The sequence below is a fragment of the Eremomyces bilateralis genome (assembly GCF_010015585.1).
Source record: "Eremomyces bilateralis CBS 781.70 unplaced genomic scaffold P152scaffold_15, whole genome shotgun sequence".
Lineage (NCBI taxonomy): Eukaryota > Fungi > Ascomycota > Dothideomycetes > Eremomycetales > Eremomycetaceae > Eremomyces > Eremomyces bilateralis.
The window spans coordinates 315925-338461 of record NW_022985081.1 but is presented as its reverse complement, the minus strand read 5'-3'; the positions used below and the strand labels follow the sequence as shown (position 1 = coordinate 338461).

The 22537-nt window shown below is 52.6% G+C and overlaps 8 protein-coding genes across 8 annotated transcripts; 5 read left to right on the top strand and 3 right to left on the bottom strand.

Moving 5' to 3' along the window:
* Window positions 1-2367: 2367 nt before the first annotated feature.
* Window positions 2368-5207, top strand: P152DRAFT_515448 (uncharacterized protein). The gene is made up of 4 exons (XM_033682901.1): window positions 2368-2777; window positions 2847-3001; window positions 3051-3427; window positions 3482-5207. The coding sequence occupies exons 1-4, from the start codon at window positions 2497-2499 to the stop codon at window positions 4805-4807; spliced, it is 2139 nt and encodes a 712-aa protein (XP_033532676.1). The 5' UTR covers window positions 2368-2496; the 3' UTR covers window positions 4808-5207.
* Window positions 5208-6155: 948 nt separating this feature from the next.
* On the top strand, window positions 6156-7638 carry P152DRAFT_483368 (NADP:D-xylose dehydrogenase). The gene is made up of 5 exons (XM_033681939.1): window positions 6156-6204; window positions 6254-6274; window positions 6329-6862; window positions 6923-7110; window positions 7156-7638. Exons 1-5 carry the CDS (start codon window positions 6162-6164, stop codon window positions 7513-7515), a joined length of 1146 nt encoding a protein of 381 aa, XP_033532675.1. The 5' UTR covers window positions 6156-6161; the 3' UTR covers window positions 7516-7638.
* On the bottom strand, window positions 7540-9866 carry P152DRAFT_74818 (MFS general substrate transporter). Its single transcript, XM_033683236.1, has 7 exons — window positions 9391-9866; window positions 9247-9338; window positions 8681-9190; window positions 8474-8630; window positions 8281-8427; window positions 8042-8227; window positions 7540-7989 (listed from the first exon to the last, which is right to left on the bottom strand). The coding sequence occupies exons 1-7, from the start codon at window positions 9529-9531 to the stop codon at window positions 7564-7566; spliced, it is 1659 nt and encodes a 552-aa protein (XP_033532674.1). The 5' UTR covers window positions 9532-9866; the 3' UTR covers window positions 7540-7563.
* A 554-nt stretch (window positions 9867-10420) lies between these two features.
* On the top strand, window positions 10421-12001 carry P152DRAFT_490113 (Hus1-like protein; the record flags this gene model as incomplete). Its single annotated transcript, XM_033682152.1, has 8 exons — window positions 10421-10463; window positions 10518-10623; window positions 10680-10692; window positions 10748-10930; window positions 11051-11312; window positions 11376-11678; window positions 11726-11802; window positions 11860-12001. The coding sequence occupies 8 exons, from the start codon at window positions 10421-10423 to the stop codon at window positions 11884-11886; spliced, it is 1014 nt and encodes a 337-aa protein (XP_033532673.1). The 3' UTR covers window positions 11887-12001.
* Window positions 12002-13211: 1210 nt separating this feature from the next.
* Window positions 13212-13730, top strand: P152DRAFT_459916 (uncharacterized protein). The gene has a single exon (XM_033679786.1). The coding sequence runs from the start codon at window positions 13226-13228 to the stop codon at window positions 13529-13531; it is 306 nt and encodes a 101-aa protein (XP_033532672.1). The 5' UTR covers window positions 13212-13225; the 3' UTR covers window positions 13532-13730.
* A 2682-nt stretch (window positions 13731-16412) lies between these two features.
* On the bottom strand, window positions 16413-18792 carry P152DRAFT_459912 (uncharacterized protein). The gene is made up of 3 exons (XM_033679785.1): window positions 18472-18792; window positions 16681-18416; window positions 16413-16510 (listed from the first exon to the last, which is right to left on the bottom strand). Exons 1-2 carry the CDS (start codon window positions 18772-18774, stop codon window positions 16872-16874), a joined length of 1848 nt encoding a protein of 615 aa, XP_033532671.1. The 5' UTR covers window positions 18775-18792; the 3' UTR covers window positions 16413-16510; window positions 16681-16871.
* Window positions 18793-18903: 111 nt separating this feature from the next.
* Window positions 18904-21254, top strand: P152DRAFT_459911 (putative amino acid transporter). Its single transcript, XM_033679784.1, has 2 exons — window positions 18904-20102; window positions 20151-21254. Exons 1-2 carry the CDS (start codon window positions 19086-19088, stop codon window positions 20985-20987), a joined length of 1854 nt encoding a protein of 617 aa, XP_033532670.1. The 5' UTR covers window positions 18904-19085; the 3' UTR covers window positions 20988-21254.
* P152DRAFT_459910 (uncharacterized protein) lies at window positions 20975-22314 on the bottom strand. The gene has a single exon (XM_033679783.1). It carries the CDS (start codon window positions 22290-22292, stop codon window positions 21054-21056), a length of 1239 nt encoding a protein of 412 aa, XP_033532669.1. The 5' UTR covers window positions 22293-22314; the 3' UTR covers window positions 20975-21053.
* Between the last annotated feature and the right edge of the window lie 223 nt (window positions 22315-22537).

The window sequence follows — 22537 nt, the reverse complement described above, 5'->3', positions numbered from 1 at the left end:
ATTGGGTGCCGTTGGGCCCTGAGCTGCCAAACATAGTGGTAAGCAGGCACACAGGATGAGGTTCAGGAAGAAACACGGAAAAATGTTTCTGCTGGAAGAGGACCTGGATCGCTATCGGTACGAGACATCTGTACGAGACAAGGACTACCCTAGAGCAGGAGAAGGGTTCGTCGATCCTACAAAAGTACCTCAAGCCATCGCATGCTGAGTATCACGGAGTCATGGCCGCGCCTATTTTGGTCCGCTGGAACTCTTGACTGCGAAGTTCAACCCCTCTTCTTCCTCCTTTTGATGCGGAACAAGTAGATACATTGAACTTGTCAACGTTTCATGGGAAAGTTTCCACGCTGGAACCGGAAGGCTAACCAAAACCGAGATTTCTAGGGCATATCAAGTTATTCTCGTCGAGACATCCATGGCGTCGGACGATGGACACTCCCTCCAAAATGAAGCCTTCTCCAATGGTTTGGAAGGCCTCCGTTCGGGGCACATTTGTCAAAGAAGGGATGTGATGCCCTGGAACTAGACACGAGAATCAAATGGATGTGGTCAAAGAATAGGTACTCGGCTGAAGGATTCCATGTTGTCGTCGCAAGTCAAGGGCTTGCCGTTCTCTTTCCCGAACCTTGAACGCCCCAGGACGCTCAGAGTCGCATCTAGTCAGGGCACTCGTGGTCATCCACCTGGGAAGAAAGCATGAATGTCCCGAGATTCTAACGGCTCCCTTTTTTGAGATCAGCAGACTGCAGCGGATGGGCGATATCCCGCTTGATGCTTCCAGCAGAAGAGATGAAGGCATGAGACTAGGTAGGTCAATGCTCTCATTCTGACGGTGAATAGTTGATCAGAAGACTCGACTTTTCATGTCGGAGCGTAGAATATGTGCATTGATGTCGTCTACCTGCAATAATAATGCTCACCCTGACTCTGTGGAATGAGTGAGGGAGCCTCCGAGTAGAGGATCAGGCCGCAAGGCAGTAATGCCCCTGAGCCAACAGAAGTGTGGCAGGGGCCATTCAGCCACAGCATGGCCCCCGGCCTGACATCTTCCAGTCATCACATCTGCACTTCATCAATCTCAACCACCAACTTCCATCAGCATTCAATCTGGAACATATACGAAGTTGGCGGCTGCGACTCATAATACGACCATATATACCACTTGACACTTCCTCGGCTTCGCCCATACTTACCGTCGTCCTACTCAACCGCCCGCCACTGACCCCGGAAAACCTCCGATGTCCGTGTTTGATCTTTGAACCACCACCCTGCATAGATCTCGCGAAATTGCCCAAATTTCTTTTATGGTTTTCCACTATCTGACGATCGAGAGCTTATTAGCATCCTTTCATCATCGTTAAGCTCCCATTCGCTCGCGATGGAGGTTTCTTGCATCATGTCGCGTGGTGGCGGACGTCTCCAACGCTGCACGTCTCGAACCTTTCGGTGGTGAAGCTAGACCAAGGCATTGGCGACCGCCGTACTTTGGTCACAAATTGACCTATCCCACTGCTAAAAGGCTTGTCCTATGGCCGGGGCTAGTCATGGAAAATGGTCAATAAGCAGTAGTATCGTGCAGCAAGATAAAGTTGACGTCCCTGGGAGATCTGCAGCCTTTCCTGTTTCAGAAATCCCTGCGATATCTTCATCATAGTTCCAACCTGCGCCCCTACTCCGTCTTCTTCCGTCTTGTCCCTGGTTTTGTGCTACCAGTGTCGGTTATGCTGAGATACATCATATTTGTATACAGTTGTCCTTGGATTTTCTGAGATTGTCAGGTCAATCGTCGTGTGCCGTCGTCATTAACAGTCGTTGTTCTCCCCCTACTGCATAGTACAGCGATACTAAGAGATAGCTGCCTCTACCTATCCAACACACTTAGCATAATAATAGCGGCAGTCGCATTCGTCCCTGATGATACACTGATCCTACTATCAGACGCTAAGAACCGGCAGTCTACCGGTAACTGCTGATCCGAGAGCTTACGGGTTGCGAACCAGGATGGGCTCGGTGTGCTAGAGGGTACAGTGAGATCATGAAACTGTAGCAGCACCTCCCAGAAATTCGGGCGAGTTCCATCCTACCTATCCAAGGGTCTCCCTGCTTGCCCTGATCTGGACCTGAATGATGAAGGTAGGTGGCGCTACAAGGATAGCCTGCGTCGCGAAACTGCCTCGCAGCTTGGACATGGCGATATGGTCCTTGCTTCATATACTCTTTTCCATTCTTCTGCTGTTCGGCCGGTTCATCGCAGGGCTCGACAATTGTATTCATCCCACGCTCGTTTACGTTGTTTGTGATTTAATCCCGTTCCCTTCGTTACCGCTGGCTGGATCCTCCATCTTGGTTTTGTGATCGACGATCGAGCTGGAGTAACTCTCGTCTCCAATACCGGTTCGTTCTTTATGACGTTTATAATCCAAGTCGCACGCCTTTGAACAGGAACACGAGTCAATCGATTTCGCCAACCACCATACCAACCCTTCACACAACAATATGGCAATATGGAGTCGAGAAATATCATTTAGAGACCCGTCCGCAATATCCTTCAACAACGATGCGAATTTCGATGGGATGGTCGATTTTGAAGGACAAGCGGTGGGGGTCAATCAAACGGACCAACTTATCAAAGGTCTAGTCCTTGAGAGAGTAAAGTCAGTACGGACAACGCGCGTTGGGGTGGGCATCTTTGCCTTGGTGATGACAATCATTCTGATCGGGAAAATACTGGTCGAGGGGTATGGAGTGTCGAAGTTGGAGGTGAAGCTGCGACCAAAGTAAGGACAACGTCTAGGACCCAAAGCCGATGAGATTCTAATTGAACACAGCAAACTCTGCATTTGGAGAATCCTTCGCAATGTCAACCCCGCAGTGAACGTCTTCCTTATTCTTGGGGTTTCTCTGGCAATGCAGAACATCGTGTTCATTGCTATCCAATCCGCTTCATTAGACAGTATTGAAGTAAATGGATGCTCGAAGACAGTGCAAATCATCTTCCCGAGTACGTGCGGTATATATCGTGCTTTGCTTGGTTACTAACAAAGACTCAGTCGCCTTTCTATCCGGTTACGTTCATCTCGTATTCGGCGTCGAGACCACCATCCGCTCGCTCAAGTATATGAAGTTTATGCCGCGCAGCCGACGAAATACGCCGTTCTGCCTTGTCGCGATATCAAGTCTCCTACTCGCAACCTGGCTCCCCACCGCTCTATGGAAAATTCCGGATGTCTGCCTTGGAGATATCCTCTTCAGAACTGTCCCTTTCAACTTGATTGGGCTGGTCGTTCTGTCATTTGAGGTGGTTGCATTTGCCTTGATGATTGCAGTCATCGCCATCCAACTCAAACGGGTGTCGGATATCGAACCTAGCCAAAGGGTTGCCGCATCAAGGATGGTTTTCCGATTATTCTGGTCGATTTGCCTCAATGTGAGTAAACTGTTGTCCCCATCCAGAAACAATCGTTAATAATAATAAAAATAGGTTCTGGTACTCCCCTTTTTCATCCAGGCAAAGTTGATGACATTCGACAACTTTATGACTACATCTGGTCTTGGTGACTTCGCACTGCTGGGAAACGGTGTTTTCATTACGTTCGAATATTTCGTCTACCGAATGCACCCGAACTGGGGAGTGATCCAGGCAAAAGACTCCGCATATTTTGCTCGTAAAGGCTTCAGGGGAGCTGGTGGTGCTGGGAGCCTGGACTTGCGCAAGATCAGCCCACCGTTGAATCAGCCTTATTTGAGAGCTACGCAGTCTCTCTTCTACTTCAGGGACTCTGAGAAGGCCTTGGAGAAACGTGCAGTGCAGTCATCCCCGAGTACAGCTACCCCTTCTGCGCCAATCTCGCAAAGAACTGCGACCGCAATACCTCTTACCTCCCCTTCACGCCCTAATTCCGCTACAGTCCCTCTTCTGCCACCCACTCCCGTGTTCATCCCAGCATCAGCAACCCAATCCTCATTTCCTCGAACTCCAACCCACAAACGCAAACCGAGCTATTCACTCTTCCCTCAAAATGATAGCCCGCGTCTCCCTGCCACTGTCTACTCTCCCGCAGCAAAGGGGCTGGCCAGTCTAATGCAGTCCGTCTCATCCCTGAAAAAGAATCAGTCTGCGTCCCTGACTTCCGCTTCCCCATTTTCGCCAACGACAGCTACTTCCATGGCTCGAAACGCACCTTCTGTCACTGATGTGAGCGAAGTTGCGACGCTGATGGCTTTGGACGGACCGTCCGCCCCTTTCACTCGAGAGCATAGGCGGTTTAGCAGTTCTGGGAGTAGCGCGACCGTACAAATCGGTCTGCGTTTCTCTGTTGCGCCGGAAGCGATCGCAGCAGGCAACTCAAGCGCTTCCAAACGTGTTCTAGATCCTTCGGAGATGCCTTCGCCACTTCGAAGAGAATTGAGTGGCTCTAAAAGGACTCAATCGACTGGTTTACAGTCCCAGACTGACGGGGCCACGTCCTCAAATCTTATCTCTACACCTCAACTATCATCCTCCAGCTCTCTCTTGCTACCGATTACCGCACCAGCAAATACTCCTGAACCAGCTGACAGCTGCCTTCCCTCAACTGCGACCAAACCCAAGCTCACAGTGACTATTCCACAACCATTTGTCAACAAGAACCTCCCTCCAACTCCTCGAGCCAAAGTATTGCGCATGAACCCTGTTTCGTCGCTTACACCACAGCTGGCGAGGACTCGCACGCCATCCCCAAAGCCAGGAGTACGTGGTGAGATCGGATTGGCTTTTCCGCTGGGTGGCGGAGGGGGAAACGTGCCTCCAGCCCCGGGCTGGATCTAGAGCAAACTACTACAGCGTAGACCACGATCTTTGATGCGTGTATTCCTTTCTTTACACAGGCATGTGTCATAGCAGCCCATTGTTCTCTTTTTCATTGGCCTCTTGAGTCAATTAGATGCTACGATATCATATCTTCTTACGACTTCCTTTCTCGTGAAAGCCAACTTATCTCTGGGTGGCTTTCACAGGGGTACATTATACTCTTAAGAGAAACAAAAGCTTTCTCTTCCTGTCTCTCGTTCATCCCGTGTCTTGCCTGGCGGACTTGGCGCTTGGGTCCCTATATCTGAAAGCAGAGCAGTTTCGACTGTACGATCATGTCCACTGTCGGACAATTCTCTCGTGGGTAGCTTCAGATACATGTGTATAAATAGCACAGCAGAAACAACAAGACGATTTGACGATCAAAATTTGGACTGAAAATAGACCGCCCCACGCCGGACTCGAACCCTCCCTACCTCTCCCCCTGATGTGGCCCCCATTCTCCCCCTCCTCTCTCCTTAGCTAAAAAAAGGTATCCAGAGAAAGAGCAAAACTCTACCCACCTTCTAGGGTGGTTTTTAGTAGATAGGGGTAGAGAAGCCAACCATCTCACAGGTCCCAGGTGTCTATTCCATGGGACTAGTATCTTTTTTCGGCTATACTTGGCCCATGTCAGCAGTGAAACCAACGTGACCATTTCCACTGAAGTTACAGATTGACAGTTATAAATATATACTGCACTTTCTGAAATGGGGGGGTGAATTCAGCCCTCCTCAGTTCCCCTTAACAGGTTATATCCCCCTCCTTAGAATTTGCTATCACTGCTACCATATGGAATAACCATAGCTTCGAAATGACAACAAGATACTTTGAACCTGTGTTCATTCAATCTAGCTGATGTTAGCGATTTACCTCTGAATCTGCTACCATAGATACCTATTAGTATCGTCATTTATGTAACACCGATGGTCTTGAGGAATAAAGGTGAAGCTGGAGTACTGGTAATAAATTGCTTTGATATTCAAGGTTAAATGCCATGTCTCCCATCATCTAATTGCACTTACACCCGCCTTGGTTTGGTCGAAGGGCATTAAACAAAGACCAAGAAACTTTGATGTCACATCAATCTGTAGCAGTTTGTTTGGCTCACCATTTATGGTATCCGGCCTGGGGAGATTTACCCTTCTCCGCTAAGTATGTAACCCCACCCCCACCATTACATACGCAATCAAACGTCCCTCGTTGAACGCGACAATATCCCACCATCATTTCTCAGGAACACAAGAGAAAAGGCTTAAGAAAGCCATCCAAGGACCAACTGGTTTGCATTGACGTCGTACAAATATCGATAAATTTAGGTTTGTGGCTCAATATGACTGATTCTAAACCATACACGATCCGGTGGGGAATCCTAGGTATATCCCTAACAATCCCCAAAATGCAGCGGAACTGACACTGTCGTAGCAACCGGAGGCATAGCCCAGAGTACGAGGGTAAATAACCATATTCTCCATGATCGTAATTAACACCCCGTCCTAGAATTCACCAAAGACCTTGTCCTCGACCCCTCCACCCGCTCCGTCTCGGACGTATCCCACACCGTCGTCGCCGCCGCCTCCCGCTCTCAAGAGCGCGCCCAGGAGTTCCTTACCTCCTGCGGATGTCCCTCCACGGCCAAAGCTTACGGCGACTACGCCTCCCTCGCTGCCGACCCGGACGTCGACATCGTCTACGTTGCCACGCCGCACTCTCACCACTACCAGAACGCGCGGCTCTGCCTGGAGGCCGGAAAGCACGTGCTGTGCGAGAAGGCGCTGACGGTGAACGCGGCGCAAGCGCGGAAACTGGTGGAGATTGCGCGGGAGAGGAAGGTGTTTTTGATGGAGGCGCAGTGGACGCGGTATTTCCCGCTGGCGGTGGAGCTGCGGAAGATGGTGAGCGAGGGGAAGATCGGGACTGTACATAGGGTGTTTGCGGACTTGAGCATTGGGGATAGTGGGACGCCGGAGGCGAAATGGGGGGTGGAGAATCGGATGGTTAATGTTGATTTGGCTGGGGGCGCGATGCTTGATTGTAAGTGCCTTTTCGTCGACGGGTCTGATGGTTGTACAGGAAAGGCTAACATTTATCAAGTGGGCATCTATAGCATTCTATGGGTCTTCCAGTTCCTCTATCACATCCAGCCACCGCAGCATCGCCTGCCGCCGAATGTGGTCAGCCAATTGACCAAGTACCCTAACACGGGAGCTGATGAGCTGACGTCCCTCATCATGTCTTTCCCTCCCCTGAACAGCCATGGGATTGCAACGACAGGTCTTCGGGTAAGCGGCTTCTAACTCCTTTGGCTTCCGTCGCTAATCCTACAGGTATCCTTTGACCCGGACAATAAGGGGACCGCCGGACCTGCCGTCCGCATCCAAGGCACCAAAGGAGAAATCCAGGTTTTTGGTCCGATCTTTCGTCCGACTCGATTCCGCGTCATTCCTCTTGAAGGATTTACTAGCGTCGAGTTCGCCGATGAAACCCGCGAGATCCCGGGGCAAGGCATGTTTTGGGAAGCGGACGAGTGCGCTCGGTGTCTCCGGGACGGCAAGTTGGAGAGCGAGACACTCCCACTCGAAGAGAGTCTTGTGATGATGGATGTTATGGACCAGGTCCGCCAACAGAATGGTCTGGTATATCCTGAAAAGATTGAGACGCTGGAGTATCCACTGCCTGGATTTTGATTGCCTTGCTGGAACGAGGGAGTTTATAGTAGCTGCATCAGAACAATCCTAGAGGCATTTTTCATTCAAAGAGGCTAAATCTTGTTTTTCGATAATCGGCTTTTCTGTGTCAATTGGAGTTGTCACTTCAATATCCTCTTGATTGCCTGGTGTCGCGACATTGTCCCGTTTGAACTCGTCGTTAACCGTGGAAGCGTCCAATGATTTTTCTGCATTGCCTTGGGTGCCGATCCGGAGGAACGGAACGAAAATGAGACTCAGCGCCGCACATGCTGTGCAGTACCAAAACGCAGCTGCATATGGTTCAAAGGGATTGTTGGCGTAGTATCCTGACTCTGACGGATGTTGCTGCTGTGCATTGTAGGCTGCGGTGGAGACTCCCATACCGACTGCAACAGCAAGCTTTGTGACGGTTTGGAAAATGCCACCAGCGACCGACTGTTGAGAGGGTGCGAGGGAGGACATGACGTACATCTGGAAATAGATAAGTGATACATATCGAAGGTGAAGGTATAGCGGAACTCACATTTGCCACATTGAACTCGAGATCTGCGCCAATGACCGCAAGCACCTGTCCTGGAAACATGAACGCCCAGTACGACTGGCCCTGTTTGTAAAACGAGTATAGGAGGAACGCTGCAACGTATGACAATGCCCCGTATCCCATCAAGACCTTATTCGAAATCTTGTGCAAGACCATCCCCGCGAAAACCTTTGCATACGTCAGTGGTGACTTGAAAAGTGAGACATACACTCAATACTCACGTTGACTAGGATACCAGCAATAGCCATGGGCAGCAAATGCACAGCTACGTCAAGGGGCGAGGATTCCCAGACACGCTGCATGAACAACGACAGCCAGAATTGGGTGGTGGGGAAGGCGAGGAAACCGAGAAGTAGGATCGTGATAACCTACACAGTCAGCCATTATGATCTTTCTTTGAAAAGGGGTACTTACGAGACTAAAATCGCGGTCCTTCCAGATGTCCATGGGAACCAGCGGATATGGGTAGTAGAGCTCCCATATAACAAACACACCCATCAGTACAGCACCGACTATCAGAAGAGCGAGCACATATGGTGTGGTCCACCCCTGAGGAGCGTCACCTGCTATACTGTTCGCGTTGTCAGCCAATGGTCATCTCGGCAGCTCCCGGTAACAAACCTCAAGGCGCTTGTGAACAAGGCAATTCCAGAGACAGTCAGAAGCGATCCAACAATATCCATGCGTTTAAATGTCTCCCACGACAGGGGAGCCTTCGGAGTGTCGTCATTTGGCGTGACGAAGAAGCAGGCCACGGTCAGGAGCGCATAGATGATCGCAAGGAGAAAGAACGAAGCCCTCCAGTTGAATATTTGCGCCGCGATCCCGGAAAAGATCATGGACAATACAAATCCAAGAGGGTTTCCGGCGCTGAAGCAGGCGAATGCGAGGTTCTTTCGTTTGGATGGCTTTCCGTAGGCCAGGGCGAGCATCCCCTGTGCCGGTGGGATCGACACAGCTCCCACAAAGCCCATTACTCCACATAGGGTATCTAATGCTAATGGAGTACGAGCAAAACCAGCCGCTATAGCGAAGACCGTGAACAGTGCAAAGCTCCCGATAATCATCGACTTACGACCGAACAAGTCTGCCACTCGACCGAAGAAGAGTAGAAATGACCCAGACGTTAAGCTGCAATATCCATTCAGTTCTGGCTCTCTCGCAAAGCTCCTAGTTGATGTACGCACTTTGGTCCAGCTGCAAGCCAGGTGATCTCCGCATCCTTCATGGCCAACGACTTCCCAACCTCCGCGGAGACGACGGTGACCGATCCAGTCAACTACAGACGGTTATTAGGAGTTGGAAGTATTCGGACAGGAAGGGGTCCATACCATTGAACTCATGGCGATGGCCATGGTCGCAATCACTACGAACATGACTTCATGAAACGTAGTCTTGAAACATACGGGTCTCCCACCATGGTTTGTCTTTGGGGAGCCATCGGCAGCTGTCTCGACCCTGTCTTCTGCCATCTAACCTCCAGATATCTATGCCACGGTAGGGGTATGCGACTCTGATCCCTGAATGAAGAAAATGATGAAGACTGACGAAAATTTCAGACGACAGGTAAAAACCAACGCTGGCCCCTTAAATGAAGTAATTCGGAAGTAGAATTAACCGTATTATTGCGACATATTGCGAATTCCGATGGTATAAAAGTAACAAGACCTAGATCGAAGTGAAAAAATCCCTATTACTAATTGGAGCGGAATCCGCATCGGAATCAGGAGATAGTAATTATTAACGATCTACATAATTCCCTTCGGGCTCCTTAGCTTATGAAATAAGAGCGGCGCTGGACTTATCGTCGGTAGTTAGTCCGGGATCCACCAAGCGGAATTAAGCTGTTTTTGTCCTCTGGAATGGATGCGATTCCGATGAATCAGGAGGTTCTCCAGATGCCCTCGAAATGGAGTAGAAGCATCCGTATCATAGATAGTCATTTCCTATACTAGAAATGGTTAGGGAGTTGAAGTTGGAGAGAATAAACTGTCCATCATAGCAGCAGGGCTGTATTGAGAAAGATGGTGCGAGTGTTGTCGGCATGGTGGCCCCAGACGTGGGGAGGTTATGAGTCGATCACCCGAATCATACCGCGTTAATTAAGTCGACGCGTTTCGCACGCGAAACCGGAGTTTGTAATTACACCAATGTATTCCTGGCGTATGCCATTAGAATGGAGTGGCACTGATATTGTTTTTTGATCTGATAACGCTCGGCGCTATATGGATAGGGCTGCATGCTGCTGTGCGCGACTAGGAATGCCTTAGCAGTAAGCCTACGAGCCCATGATTTCCAGTATTGAAACATGAACGCCTGAAGACATTTAATACCATGTCCATGCCGTCATATTGATCGAAAATGCGCTTCAAAGCGCAAATCCAGAATATCACGACTTTCAATAGTAAGCAGTTTGACCATCACCACGCAAATCGTATCTAAAACATGGCGTGAACAGAGTTCGTCGCATCGTTGGCCTCGATAGGACCCATCGCCTGGGTCCGCCTCGATGAGGAGCATGCTCGATTCACGGTGATGCCAGAGCAGGGCACGCAGGTTTGGGCGTAAGTTCCACCATGACCGATACCGTATTATGGCCTGTTACTTACCATCAAGCCAGGGTTCTCGCAATTGTACGTCATTCCGATATCCCACCCCTTCTATATGCCGTCTGATCTCCGACAACAGGACACCATCTTCGGCCATGAGTACTCCATCCAGTCCAATGCGGATAACACCATCAACCTCGAAGTTCCCCTTGGATCGTTACAGCGCGCCCTGAAGTCCGCTCTCCAGGCCCATTCGGCCTCCATTCGTCTCACGAAGAAAGACGGCCGTCCGATCCTCTCCATTACCATCCATCGCACCACTGTCACCGCAGCCAACTTCACCCCCGGGCCCCTCCACTCCTTCACCGATACTGCGGACCACCTACAAACCCAGCCCGGACAACCAAACCCCGTACCCCCGCCCATCCCACACAACAATCAGGGTCCTTCAGCATCCCTCGCGGGCAATGCCCCTGTCGGCGATACCGACGACTTCGGTGGCGTCCCCGTCCCCCTACAATGGGGCACCTCCGACCGCGAAACCGTCATTACCCAAGACGTCCCCATCCGCATCCTCAGCCAAGCCACCGTCGAAGGCCTTCACGAGCCGCGCTGCCGCGATCCCGACGTGCACATCCTGCTCCCTCCCCTGGCGCAGCTCAAAGCCGCCAGCGACCGCTTCACCAAGCTCGCGCTGAGCACGCGTGCCACCACGACCAGCGGCGCCGGCGGGACGCTGCTCCCTTCGACGGCGGGGACGGGACCAGCGTTCACGGGTCCCGGGCCGCGGCTGGAGCTCGCGGCGAACATGCATGGGTGCCTGCGGCTGCGGGTGGCGGCGGACGCGATCGATATCAAGAGCGTGTGGACAGGGTTGGTGAATCCGGAGCTGGATCCGGGGGAGGTGGAGGGCGGGGAGGGCGGGGTGGAGGGCCATCCGAGTACGCGGATGAGGGGATTAGGGGATCCGTTGGGGAGGAGGGAGGAGGGGTGGGCGACGGTGAGGATTGATGGGCGGGATTGGGGGAAGGTGATGAGTGTGGGGAGGCTTGGGGGGAGGGTGATTGCTTGTAGGTGGCGTGGATGATAGGGTGGACATGCGTGCTAATGCGGGTAGGCTTCTGTCACGAGTCGGCGCTGATTCTTTACGTCTATATGCCGGATGATGAGGGTCGGGAGGATTCGGTGTTGACGGTGAGTGCTATCCTTGATCGACTGCGGCGACTCGAACATGGCTCAACTCCCGATCAGTATTATATCAGTTCGTACAGCATCTGAGCATGTCGATCGGCGTATATCGGTGCCTGAAAGTCGGGATGGTCATGGGTTGCTGGAGTGCCCAAAGAGACCTGCAGACCCAATCATTAAGCGCCCGAATCGAACGGTCTATTCACGAATCAAAAATGGTCTTCTGAGCAGGCAATGTTCAGAGAGTTCAGGCCTGGAATGTCACTGCCACAGACAGTTGAAGTCACGGAGTCCGGTGCGCGACACGGTTACGAAATGTCATGGGCATGAACCATTTGTCAGACGAGTCCGTATCACCGTCGGCACGGCGACGAAGGATTGCATTGCACAGCCATATTGGATGTCGCATGCGCAGGATTGGAAGGAAAATTCTCCTTGATGAAATCACAATAGACAACGGTTGTGAATATAGATGTCTATTGCTGCAAGATTACTGTGCTGACGGGCTTGAATGGGCGTGATCTTCGCGAAGGGCCCTGCCTGGTTTACTTCCCTATGACGTCTTTTCTGCTCTTCTCCAAGCCACAGTTGCAGTGGGATGTGAATGTGTGCCGAACAGTAAGCATCCCTTCACAGCATGGACAGTGATTTCTAAGTAGCACATTGTCATCGACTTCTTCCTCGTTACTAAGCCGACGATGAGGCTTACTGTAGCACTCTCCCAGCCGCCTGGTTCCCCCCCGGCCCCGCTCTTCCAGGCTGGGAGACTCGGCAGGCGTGCGGAATTCTGACGTTACCATCAAAGTTCTGAGTGGCTGGAAATAGAACTAGATAGGCGACGGATGGGCTGCTGGATGGCCCGGATGGGCAGGGTAATTAGTGATGTCGCTGACTCGCTATATCGAAATTCGAACCCGATGGCTGCTATTCGCCGAGACAGACGGCGCTAATAGGCGGCTCAAAAAGTCTAAACAGGGGCTCCCGGTGCTGCTATTTTTGGGGAATGCCCCGATGGTCTAGACTTTGGGCTCCGGGAAATGTCCCGGCATTCCAACCAGAACAACGTGACATCAATTTCAGGACCATGTTATCGTCGCGCAAGATCCTTCGTGAAATATTCGGGGAACGACCAGAGGTCAAGAGTCTGACGTATATCATGTTCTCTTGATTATGTCAGGACTAGAGATGTCGAAGCGGTCTTGGGGACTGGCAAGCCACATCGAACGATGGAGTAATACGTGGTTGCTGAATGCTGACACTGCATGTCTCAATTGGGCTATCATACCCGGATCGGAGACATTGCTGTACCCTGGAAGTATCAATTGGGTCACCATATCCAGATCGGAGACATTGCCCACTACTTTGGGCTTATACAATATATTCTTGCATGAATTAGCGACACGCAATGTACCGTATCTAGACACCAGACATGGGCTCGCATTTCTGTGTCGACCAGTTCGTCTGCCACTATCGAGTTGACTTCTCGAATGAAGCAACCGTTGCTGCATATGCCATCGAAAGGATCGTAATCGTGTTCAATTTTTATTTATTAATGGTCATATATTCCGCTTTGATATCGCTTTCGTTCTATTTCTGGTCGATCTGGTCGACCTGGTCGTGCTCGGCTTTGCGCCACAGCACGGAAGAGTTGGGGCTCATATCAATGACTGCCGGCGATTCTAATCATCGAAAGGCGGCTTACGATGTGGCCATTTCTTTGTATTTAACCAATTAAGTCGTACAAATGTCGCATAAAGATATGAGTGGTGCATCCAAATCCGGGCCTGGGATGAACAACTTTAGACTCCAGGGCTGAAACCGAGCCTAGTTGATCCTTTAGAACCAATCAGGGAACGGGACTGAACTTCCTCAATAGGAGAGCCTTAATTCGGTGGGGGCTTTGTGGGATCGATACGTTGGAGTATCACGAATATGCTGCGGCCAGAGGGTTTCTACCTTTTTGAATCTACACCAACATCCGTGTCCCATTGGATCGGAAGGATGTTGGCGAGAATAGAACGATTCAAATTTCTATTCTACCTTGCCCGGCCCGTCCTAGGGTCTTTCTCATTCGGATCTGTTGTGAAAAATGCGACAGCAGTACGCCACCATCGTCGATCGCACGACCGATCGTCCATGAGCCGCAACGCAATCCTCACGGAGGAATTTTTCAATACAACTCTTCAGAATCGGAATTGCAACATCGGCTGTAGGCGTGGATGACACCAAAATCATCCTATGATGGTGGCTCCGTTGGATCCTTCTCGCAGCGGGTGCGCCGGCGGTGTGGTTCGTTGTTGATTGTGTGGCTCCAGGGTCAATTTAATTTTGCTGATTTGCTCTTGCGGCTTGATACAGTATCAAACCCGCCTTGAGATCGGAGATCACTGCACCATTTTGCAGGTGCTCTGTCGCAGCCTACTGGGGGTGTCTACTGGGGTAGCGGTAGGGCTGACAGCGGACAACGTGGTGTTCCGGTTCAGGGCTGAACGTTGTGGCTTGACCAACAAGATCGATAGGAGGGAGGTCCAGCCCGGGGCGTCGATCTTGACACCAAGTCAGAAGTCACAAGCATTATTCCTGTTTTTCCAACGGCGCAACGCCATGGTTCATGCTATGGTAATTGGTACCTTCTTGAGGTGCAGAATCCTTGATACCAAGAACGAAGAATTTGCGCGCTCTATGCAAGCCTCAGTCCTCAAAGGAGATGCCGAATGACTATGTCTGCTTCACCGCGCACGCCAAGTCGGATACATTCATACCTCACGCAAGTGAGCATGGCGCATTTTCTGTCTGGCAGGTCACTGGATATCACGAACAGAGGTGTCTTGGCGAACAATATGTACGTGCCGTGACTCCAGGCAGTCATCAACAGGAAGGTTCATCACCAGTCCACTAGAGATGTGAAGGCTCTTTACGAACGCTATTGGACGTTATTCCCCTCATAGCCACACTATGTCCCTAGCACATCCACACCCGTTCTCTTGTTTCATCAAGGGGTTCATCAGACGGCTCGAGCCATCAAGCCAATTGTACCACGATCCGGACAGACGGCTCGTGGCACCATGTCTATGAGCTCCTGAAACTGTACCTCCAACGGCGAATCGGAAGCCGAATCCCCACGAAGAAATTGCGTAGAACTTCGTGCTGAAGTCAGACGTTTCTCATTTCTGTCCTTAGCGAAGCTCGGACGTGGTCCGGGCCTGGGCGGGCGTGGACAGTGGAAACCGATCGCAGTGCAGCAATGATGACTTGCCATAGCCTCCCTCCCAAAAAAGGTATTTGGTCGGGCGCCACAAAACGGCCGATGCTGTGATTCGACCTTTCCAACATCCCTTCGCCCTCGGACAGTTCATGTTGATGCGGAAACTAAATCGGGTTGCCCAATGGTTCGGCCATCGGTGAATGTACAGAATCAGATGCAGGACGTGCGGACCAAGATACCTCATCGCATTGGGTCGTTGGCACGAGCTGCATGGCCATCGTTCATGGTCATGAGGAGTCATCCGGACGCTCAGCGATCATCTCAGAATTCTGATCTCCATCAGTGCCTGCGAGGTTGCATCGAGCTGGTTTGGGCTGGCTGGGAGGCTGATGCTAAGCATCTCACAATCCCTGCGTGAGTGCCTCCACTTGAGTCCACCCGAACAATGCTTCCTTGACCCTCAGACCTTCACCTTGCGGCTTGCAGATCCATGTCGTCCGTTGGAGGCATCGATCATCGGTGGCATTATAAGACCTCATGATTTGCGCTTGAAAGGCCCTCTCGGCTCATCCCCTCTGCAGACATCAATCCAATCTATACAATCCGTCTTCTTCCTTAATCCACTTCCATCAACCAATCGTTTACTTCGCCCTTCAACGGTTCATCCAAGCGTTACAACCACCCGACCTGACTGCATCGACCTCTATCAGAATCCAACATCCGACCCTTGACTACCAGGGTGCGCCATTGAATCGACAGCCAGTCATCCGCGAATTATCTGTTCACATATATCGATCAGTGAAGTCCAAGCTCTCCTTGTTCTTAAGGTCATTTCTTTCCATTTTCAAGAGTTGAAGTCCTTTCCTACTTTCCTACTACAAGTCAAGAGTCTCAATATTTCCATCTCATACCAAGTCTATCCATATCGGGCCAACTTAACCATGGGAAGAGGCGGATACAACTAAATATCTTTGCGGACACCGACCAGCGAGCTCACCATTTGGTTCCTGATTCCCTCCATATCAATCGCGAAATAGACCACATTCACCATGGGACGTGGAGGCTACAACTAGATAGCTTCTCGCTCGACATCGGTCTCGACGCTGTTCTTGGCAGAATCTCTTTTCTACCTTCGAAGACCGACGAAATCTCCACGATGGGTCGCGGTGGCTACAACTGAGCCTGGCCATGGGCGGCACCCTTCACCTCCCTCACCATCGAATGGATTCGACACCCTTCCCTTCCTCTTTTTTGATGTGTCCTCCCTGGTGGAGGCCCCAATTATGCCTCCGCTAGTTCGGAGAACACAGCGGGCTGTTTCGACGTCGACATCGCCACTCTTGATGATCGATACGCTCCGGCAACTGGCGCGGCTCCAGGGACGGCGGCATTGCAGATTTCATGGCGATTGGACATTAGCATGAGCACGACGCAACTCTTCCGACCAGTTCTCCGAGTTCTGGACTGCATTTTTTTGAGATTTGGCGGCATGTAGGGCATGTTCGAGCTCTGTATTCCTGAGTTTAGCGGTTTGAGCGTTCATTTGCATAGCGACGGTTTGGGTCAGCATTGGGAAAAGGTACGGGCATGGGAAAAAAAGAGCATTTGCATCGGATGGCGTTTCGGGCATGGGATTTTGCTGCATTTACATGGTTGGGATGAGAGGGGAGTAGACATACCCAGTATATTTCTAGCGTTTGCATCGTTTATTTCTTACATGTCGGTATTATTCATTGAAACGCATCTTTTTCTCCGATTTCCACAGTCTATGTTTCTGCGAGAACGTTATTTGCCTACGCAGAACCTTTGCTCACAGTCAATTTGAATCAAATCCAGTTGAGTAAGGACATGGAGATAAAGAAATGGCCACTTACTTTTCGAACACCACACCCAAAATCTCCTCAACATCACCGGAACTGCCACGTCCAGTGATTCGTGCAAAACACTCCGCCGCGGAACGAAGATGTTCCGCTGCCATGACGATATCCGCTTCACCGGTCGTCTCACCATCGGCACTATCTAGAAAATCTTGAAGATGAAGGTCGCATTCATCGAGGAGTAGCTTCTGCCTCGTCGTGGCACCCAATGATTCTTGCCAAATGGATTTATCCACCGGCCTAGCGTCGTTCCACGCGCCTGTGGCATTGGAGTCGAGGGGTGTGGTCATTTCGGTGAAGACAGTCGACAAGGTCCTGAGTAGGACTTGGATGGTGTCCTGAGTGGTAGAAGTAGCGGATGGCAGTTCGCCTTTGCAGGAGATGAAAAGAATCCGCTCGGAGCTGACGGTGGGGAGGACAGAACGTATTCCAGTCCGGAAACCCTCGAGGTACTGCTCCAGGTTATCTCCCGGGAAGGATTTGCAGAGTTTGTCAACTTTGTTGACAGCAACAACCACCTCGATCCCCTTGTTAAGGGCCTCCCGAGTAGTTTCGACCACTTCAGGATCCAACACCAGCTTGGGTATATCTGTAATATCGCCCACATCCTCGATGCTTGCCATGACAATGACGAGATCCGAAGCCAATGCCCGTTCCTTTGCTCTTCTGATACCTTCCCTTTCAACGACCCCAACCCCCGAGCCTCCACTATTGGAAGCCTCCCCTTTCCTCAACCCGGCCATATCTCCGACCCTAACCAACCACCCCTCCAAATCCACACTCACCTCCACCACATCCCTCGTCGTCCCCTCCTCACTACTCACAATCGCCGCCTCCCGCCCCACAATCCGATTGAGCAAACTACTCTTCCCCGCATTCGGCTTCCCCAACAACGCCACACTAATCCCCTCCCTCATCAGCTCGCCCCGCGTCGCATTCTCCTTCACCGCCGTCACCTTCCCCCTCAAATCCTCCACCAACTCCACACACCGCGCCACCAGATCCGACGGCCCTTCCTCAAACGCCTGGTCCTCACTGAAGTCGATCAGCGCCTCGCACATCCCCATCGCGCCGATCAGATCCTTCCGCCACGCCTCGTACTGCGCGGTGAGCGACGCACCGGAGCCCCGGATCGCCGCGCGCCGGGCGCGCTCGGTGGACGCGGAGAGGGTGGCGGAGAGGGACTCGATTTGAGGGAGGGAGAGGCGGTCGGCGTGGAAAGCGAGGCGGGTGAATTCGCCGGGGTCGGCGGGACGGATTTTGCGGCGTGGGTAGTTGGTGGGATGGGTAGGGGAGAGGGGGCCGGAGCACGTTGGGATGGCGCTGAGGACGGCGCGCACGGTGGCAGGACCGCCGTGGATGTGGAGTTCTAGGAGGTCTTGGCCGGTGAAGGTGTTGGGGGAGGGGAAGTAGAGGAGGAGGGCGGAGGTGTCGAGGATGGTGTCGGGGGAGGGAGGGATGTGAGGAGAATAGAGGGTTCGAACCGTGGCATGGCGGGGCTTCAGGAGTGGTTTGTCTGGACAGAGATGGTTGTAGATCTAGTTATAGGTCAGGACAATGGATTGATACTATTGAGAGAGGGTCGACACATACGTGCTCGCAGAGTGGTCCGGATATACGAACGATTGCGATGGCGGCGGGACCGGGAGCTGTTGATAAAGCAAATATAGTCTCTTCACCTATCTCTGCGCCTTCTGGCAGGCGAACAGTCTCCTGATGGGCAGCGGCAGCGCCGCGGATAGAGGTGTACCGTCGCCATTGCGAACCAGTTGGACGGGATGGTCGATGTTTGGCCCGAGCAAGTTCGCTCCGGTGTATGATGCAATTCAAAGACGAAGGGAAGCATCGAAGTAGAGTGTTTGCAAAGACTTGCCGTCTCAGCAAGCTTATTTTCATACCCGTAACCGTTGCATGGAGGTCGTGATGAGGATCGGCGTCAATAGAGCGTTCATTGTCTGGTCTGCAAATCTCCTTTAAGGAGCTCCCAGCAAGCTAATATCCGCCTGTGCACTGCACATGTAATCCTCGAAACATCCAACCGACGCTCGACAGCAGGTCAACTTCAAATCAGGACACTATTTCACAGCAGATCGAACCCCCTGGAGGCCCGTCGCTCGGAATTGGGAGAGCTATCCGTCAACCCTCATCATGCCAGCACGTATCCTCAGCATCCGATAGCCACGCAACGCCCGCTCTCCCACCCAGCCATGCCCTCCTATTCCCACCAACCACTTCCATCCCAACCAGCCCGCGACTCCCTCGAACTCGCCTCCCTCGCCTCCTCCACCCTCTCCCACCGCGAATCCATTGAGTCCTCCCTCTCCGGCGCCCCCTCCTCCCGGCGCCTTTCCTTCTCCTCCGACGACCCTCTCGCCCATGGACCCTCCTCCCCCCGCCCGTCCGGCCGCCCGGACCGCTCCTACAGCGCTTCCTCCACCTTCGACTTCGCACAGAACCTCTTCCCTCTGTCGTCGACGGCTGCCGGATACACGGCGCTCGGCGCCCCGGCGGGGACGGGGTTCGACGTCACCGGGGCGCTCAACGGCGGGAGTCTGGAGAAACATAAGACCTTGACGTACCTGAACGGGTTGAGCCTCGTGGTCGGGTTGATTATTGGGTCTGGCATCTTCTCGAGCCCGAGCCAGGTCAATTCGAATGCCGGGAGCCCGGGCGCATCGCTGATCGTGTGGATGGTTGCGGGCGTCCTTGCGTGGACGGGCGCGGCGTCGTACGCGGAGCTGGGAGGCGCGATTCCGCTGAATGGAGGCGCGCAGGTGTATTTGTCGAAGATATTCGGGGAGTGGGCGGGGTTTCTCTTTACCTGGTGCGCGGTCTGCGTCCTCAAGCCCGGCTCCGCTGCGATCATCGCCATCATTTTCGGGGAGTATGTGGTTCGCGCGATTGTGGGCGCGGATGCCTTGGAGGTGAGCACATGGGTGAACAAGGGGGTAGCGTTGGGGGGATTGATCGTTGTGACGTTATTGAATTGCATATCGACCAAGCTGGGCACGCGGTCGGCGGATCTGTTCATGTTTCTGAAGTTCATTGCATTGCTTGGAGTTACGGTGACGGGCATTGTGGTGGCGATTACTGGGTTTTCCTACAAAGGGCATGCGAGCGAGGACTGGAAAGCTCGTGGGTGGTTTGAGGGCACGAGTTCCGATATCTCGAATTGGGCGGTGGCGCTATATGCGGGACTTTGGGCTTTTGACGGTTGGGATAATGTGTGTTTCACCATATTTCGTCCTTATGGAAACGCTGACAGCAAACAGGTCAACTACGTGACAGGAGAGTTCATCAACCCCACACGCGATCTCCCTCGAGTCATCCACACCTCTCTCCCCATCGTCATCTGTTCCTACCTCCTCGCCAACGTCGCATACTACCTCGTCCTCCCCATCCACATCATCGAATCCTCCAACACCGTCGCCGTAGCCTTCGGCTCCGAAGTATTCGGCCCCGTCGGCGCCCTGGTTCTGGCGCTCTTCGTCGCCGGCAGCTGTTTCGGGGCCCTCAACGCCACCACCTTCACCTCCGGCCGTCTGGTGTATGCGGCCGGCAAGGAGGGCTACATGCCCTCGATCTTCGGGAAGATCGGAGTCGGCAGTCGAGATCAGCTACGGCTGCAAGCGGCGCGCACGGCGCCGACGTCGAGAGCAAGGAGGGTGGCGAAGAAGCTCTTCGGACTGATCGCGGATGATGCGGGGGTGTTCTACACACCGATCAATGCTATGGTGCTCAACGCGACGCTGACTGCCATATATGTGATCGCGGGCGAGTTCAAGACGCTACTCACCTTCTACGGCGTGGCGGGGTACACGTTCTATTTCTCGACCGTTCTCGGTTTGATTATCCTTCGGTTTAAGGATCCGAACCTGGAGCGTCCATACAAGACCTGGATCACCACGCCCATCATCTTCTGCTGCGTCAGCCTCTTCCTCCTGAGTCGAGCCGCGTTGGCCGACCCGCTGCAGACAATCTTGGTCGTGTCGTTTGTCGTGGCCGGTGTCCCGATTTATTTCTTTTTGGTGAAGCCACGGAATTCATCCCGCACGCATAGAGAGAAAGGAGACGGCTGGAAGTTCTGGAAACGATGGGGAAGGTGGTAATGTCCCCATTGATTTGTAGTTAATCTAGCGAATATGTATACTGTGACCGTTGATATTGTGCGACGGTCATATTTTCGGATTCCCACGCCGATCGCCCGAAGGCTCCATCTCAAACCTGATGCGCAGAAATCCTGTTCTGAATGCTTGTACGACTGCCGAGCTTACAAACGGTCGACTATCAACCGTAGATAGATCAGAGCTGGCCCGACCCGTTGCTCTCCCCTTCTTCAGGAGTTCCTGTCCCAACCACTCCTTCAGCTGGTTCTCCGCATTCTTGTCCGTCAACAGAATGTCAGGCAGCGGGACCTCGTCCTCGAAAAAATCTTTCCGGTCCGGTGTCTTCGTGGCCTTCATTTTCCGCGCGGCTAGCTGCTCCAACGCCTTCTCGTCGGCCTGCGGGAACGGATGCGCCATGATCGATAGCGGAGGGCCTCCATACCGCTTGTCAAACCGCACCAATCCAAGCGCCCGGGTCATTGGATCGCTGTACGACTGCAGCGGGTCCGGGAGTCGAGTCAACCTGTGCATGGTATGCCAGCACTCTTCGGCAAAGGCCGGCGCAACGGGTGCCAGTAAACGGAGGAGAATGCTGGTAGAGTGGAAGTAGACGGATGGGAGGATGACGGGCGACGCTTGCGGGAGATAGGTGCGCGTCGCTGGTGCGGCGATGGTGAGGGCTCGGCTCAGGTCGCATACAGACTGTGTGAGGACGCGAAGGTCGACATGACCGTCCCCAAGAGTATAAAACACACCTTCAGCAGCTCGATTGGCCTTGAGCCACAGCATGACATCGATGTCCGCTAAGAGCTCGAGCTCGGGAATCTGGGGGATGGAGGAAGTCATGGTCTTGTAGCTGCCAATTATTAACCCCGCCTGGTTTGTGGACTTCCAGATCGCGTGGACAAGTTGCGTGGCGTGTTCGGAGGGAGAGCTGCCCCTAGACCTGTCTACTAATCCACTGTGCTCCAGCAAGAGCGCGAGGCTCTGGATTTCATCTCGATCTTGTTCGTTTCCTTCGCTCGGTGCGCCAGAGGATGAGCCTTGACGGGAGCCCGGATGAAGTTGTAGCCCCCCTTGGACCCTCTGTAGCACATCCGCAACCCTGACACCCCCCACATCGTCTCTATGCTCTGGTGAGAGATACGGGTCCTCTAGGGTTGTCCATTTCCAAGGGAGAGACGTCAGGTTTGGGGCGGGTCGAATGCGTCTTGCGTGTTGGGGAAATCGTTGGCGGGACACCAAGAGGGGAGAGCTACGATGATAACATCGTTTGAGGAAAAGGAACTTGGGGAGAGGATTCCTCATCAGCTATAGATCATAGTGTTGTTCTTGTTGCTGTGAGCTTCAGCGACGCGTGAGGCCGAATTGATGTCCTTCGACGCACGGGCCAATCAGTGATATATGCCAAGACTTTGGAGGCAGGGGTGCTCAACTTTGGTCGGAATTGTGGGGCCCGAAATTTATCAAAAACTGAAAATCCTCTGAACGGGAAACTGGAATACACCCTGCCCATTATCAACCCATCCCGTGTGCACTTCCACTCCCGAAAT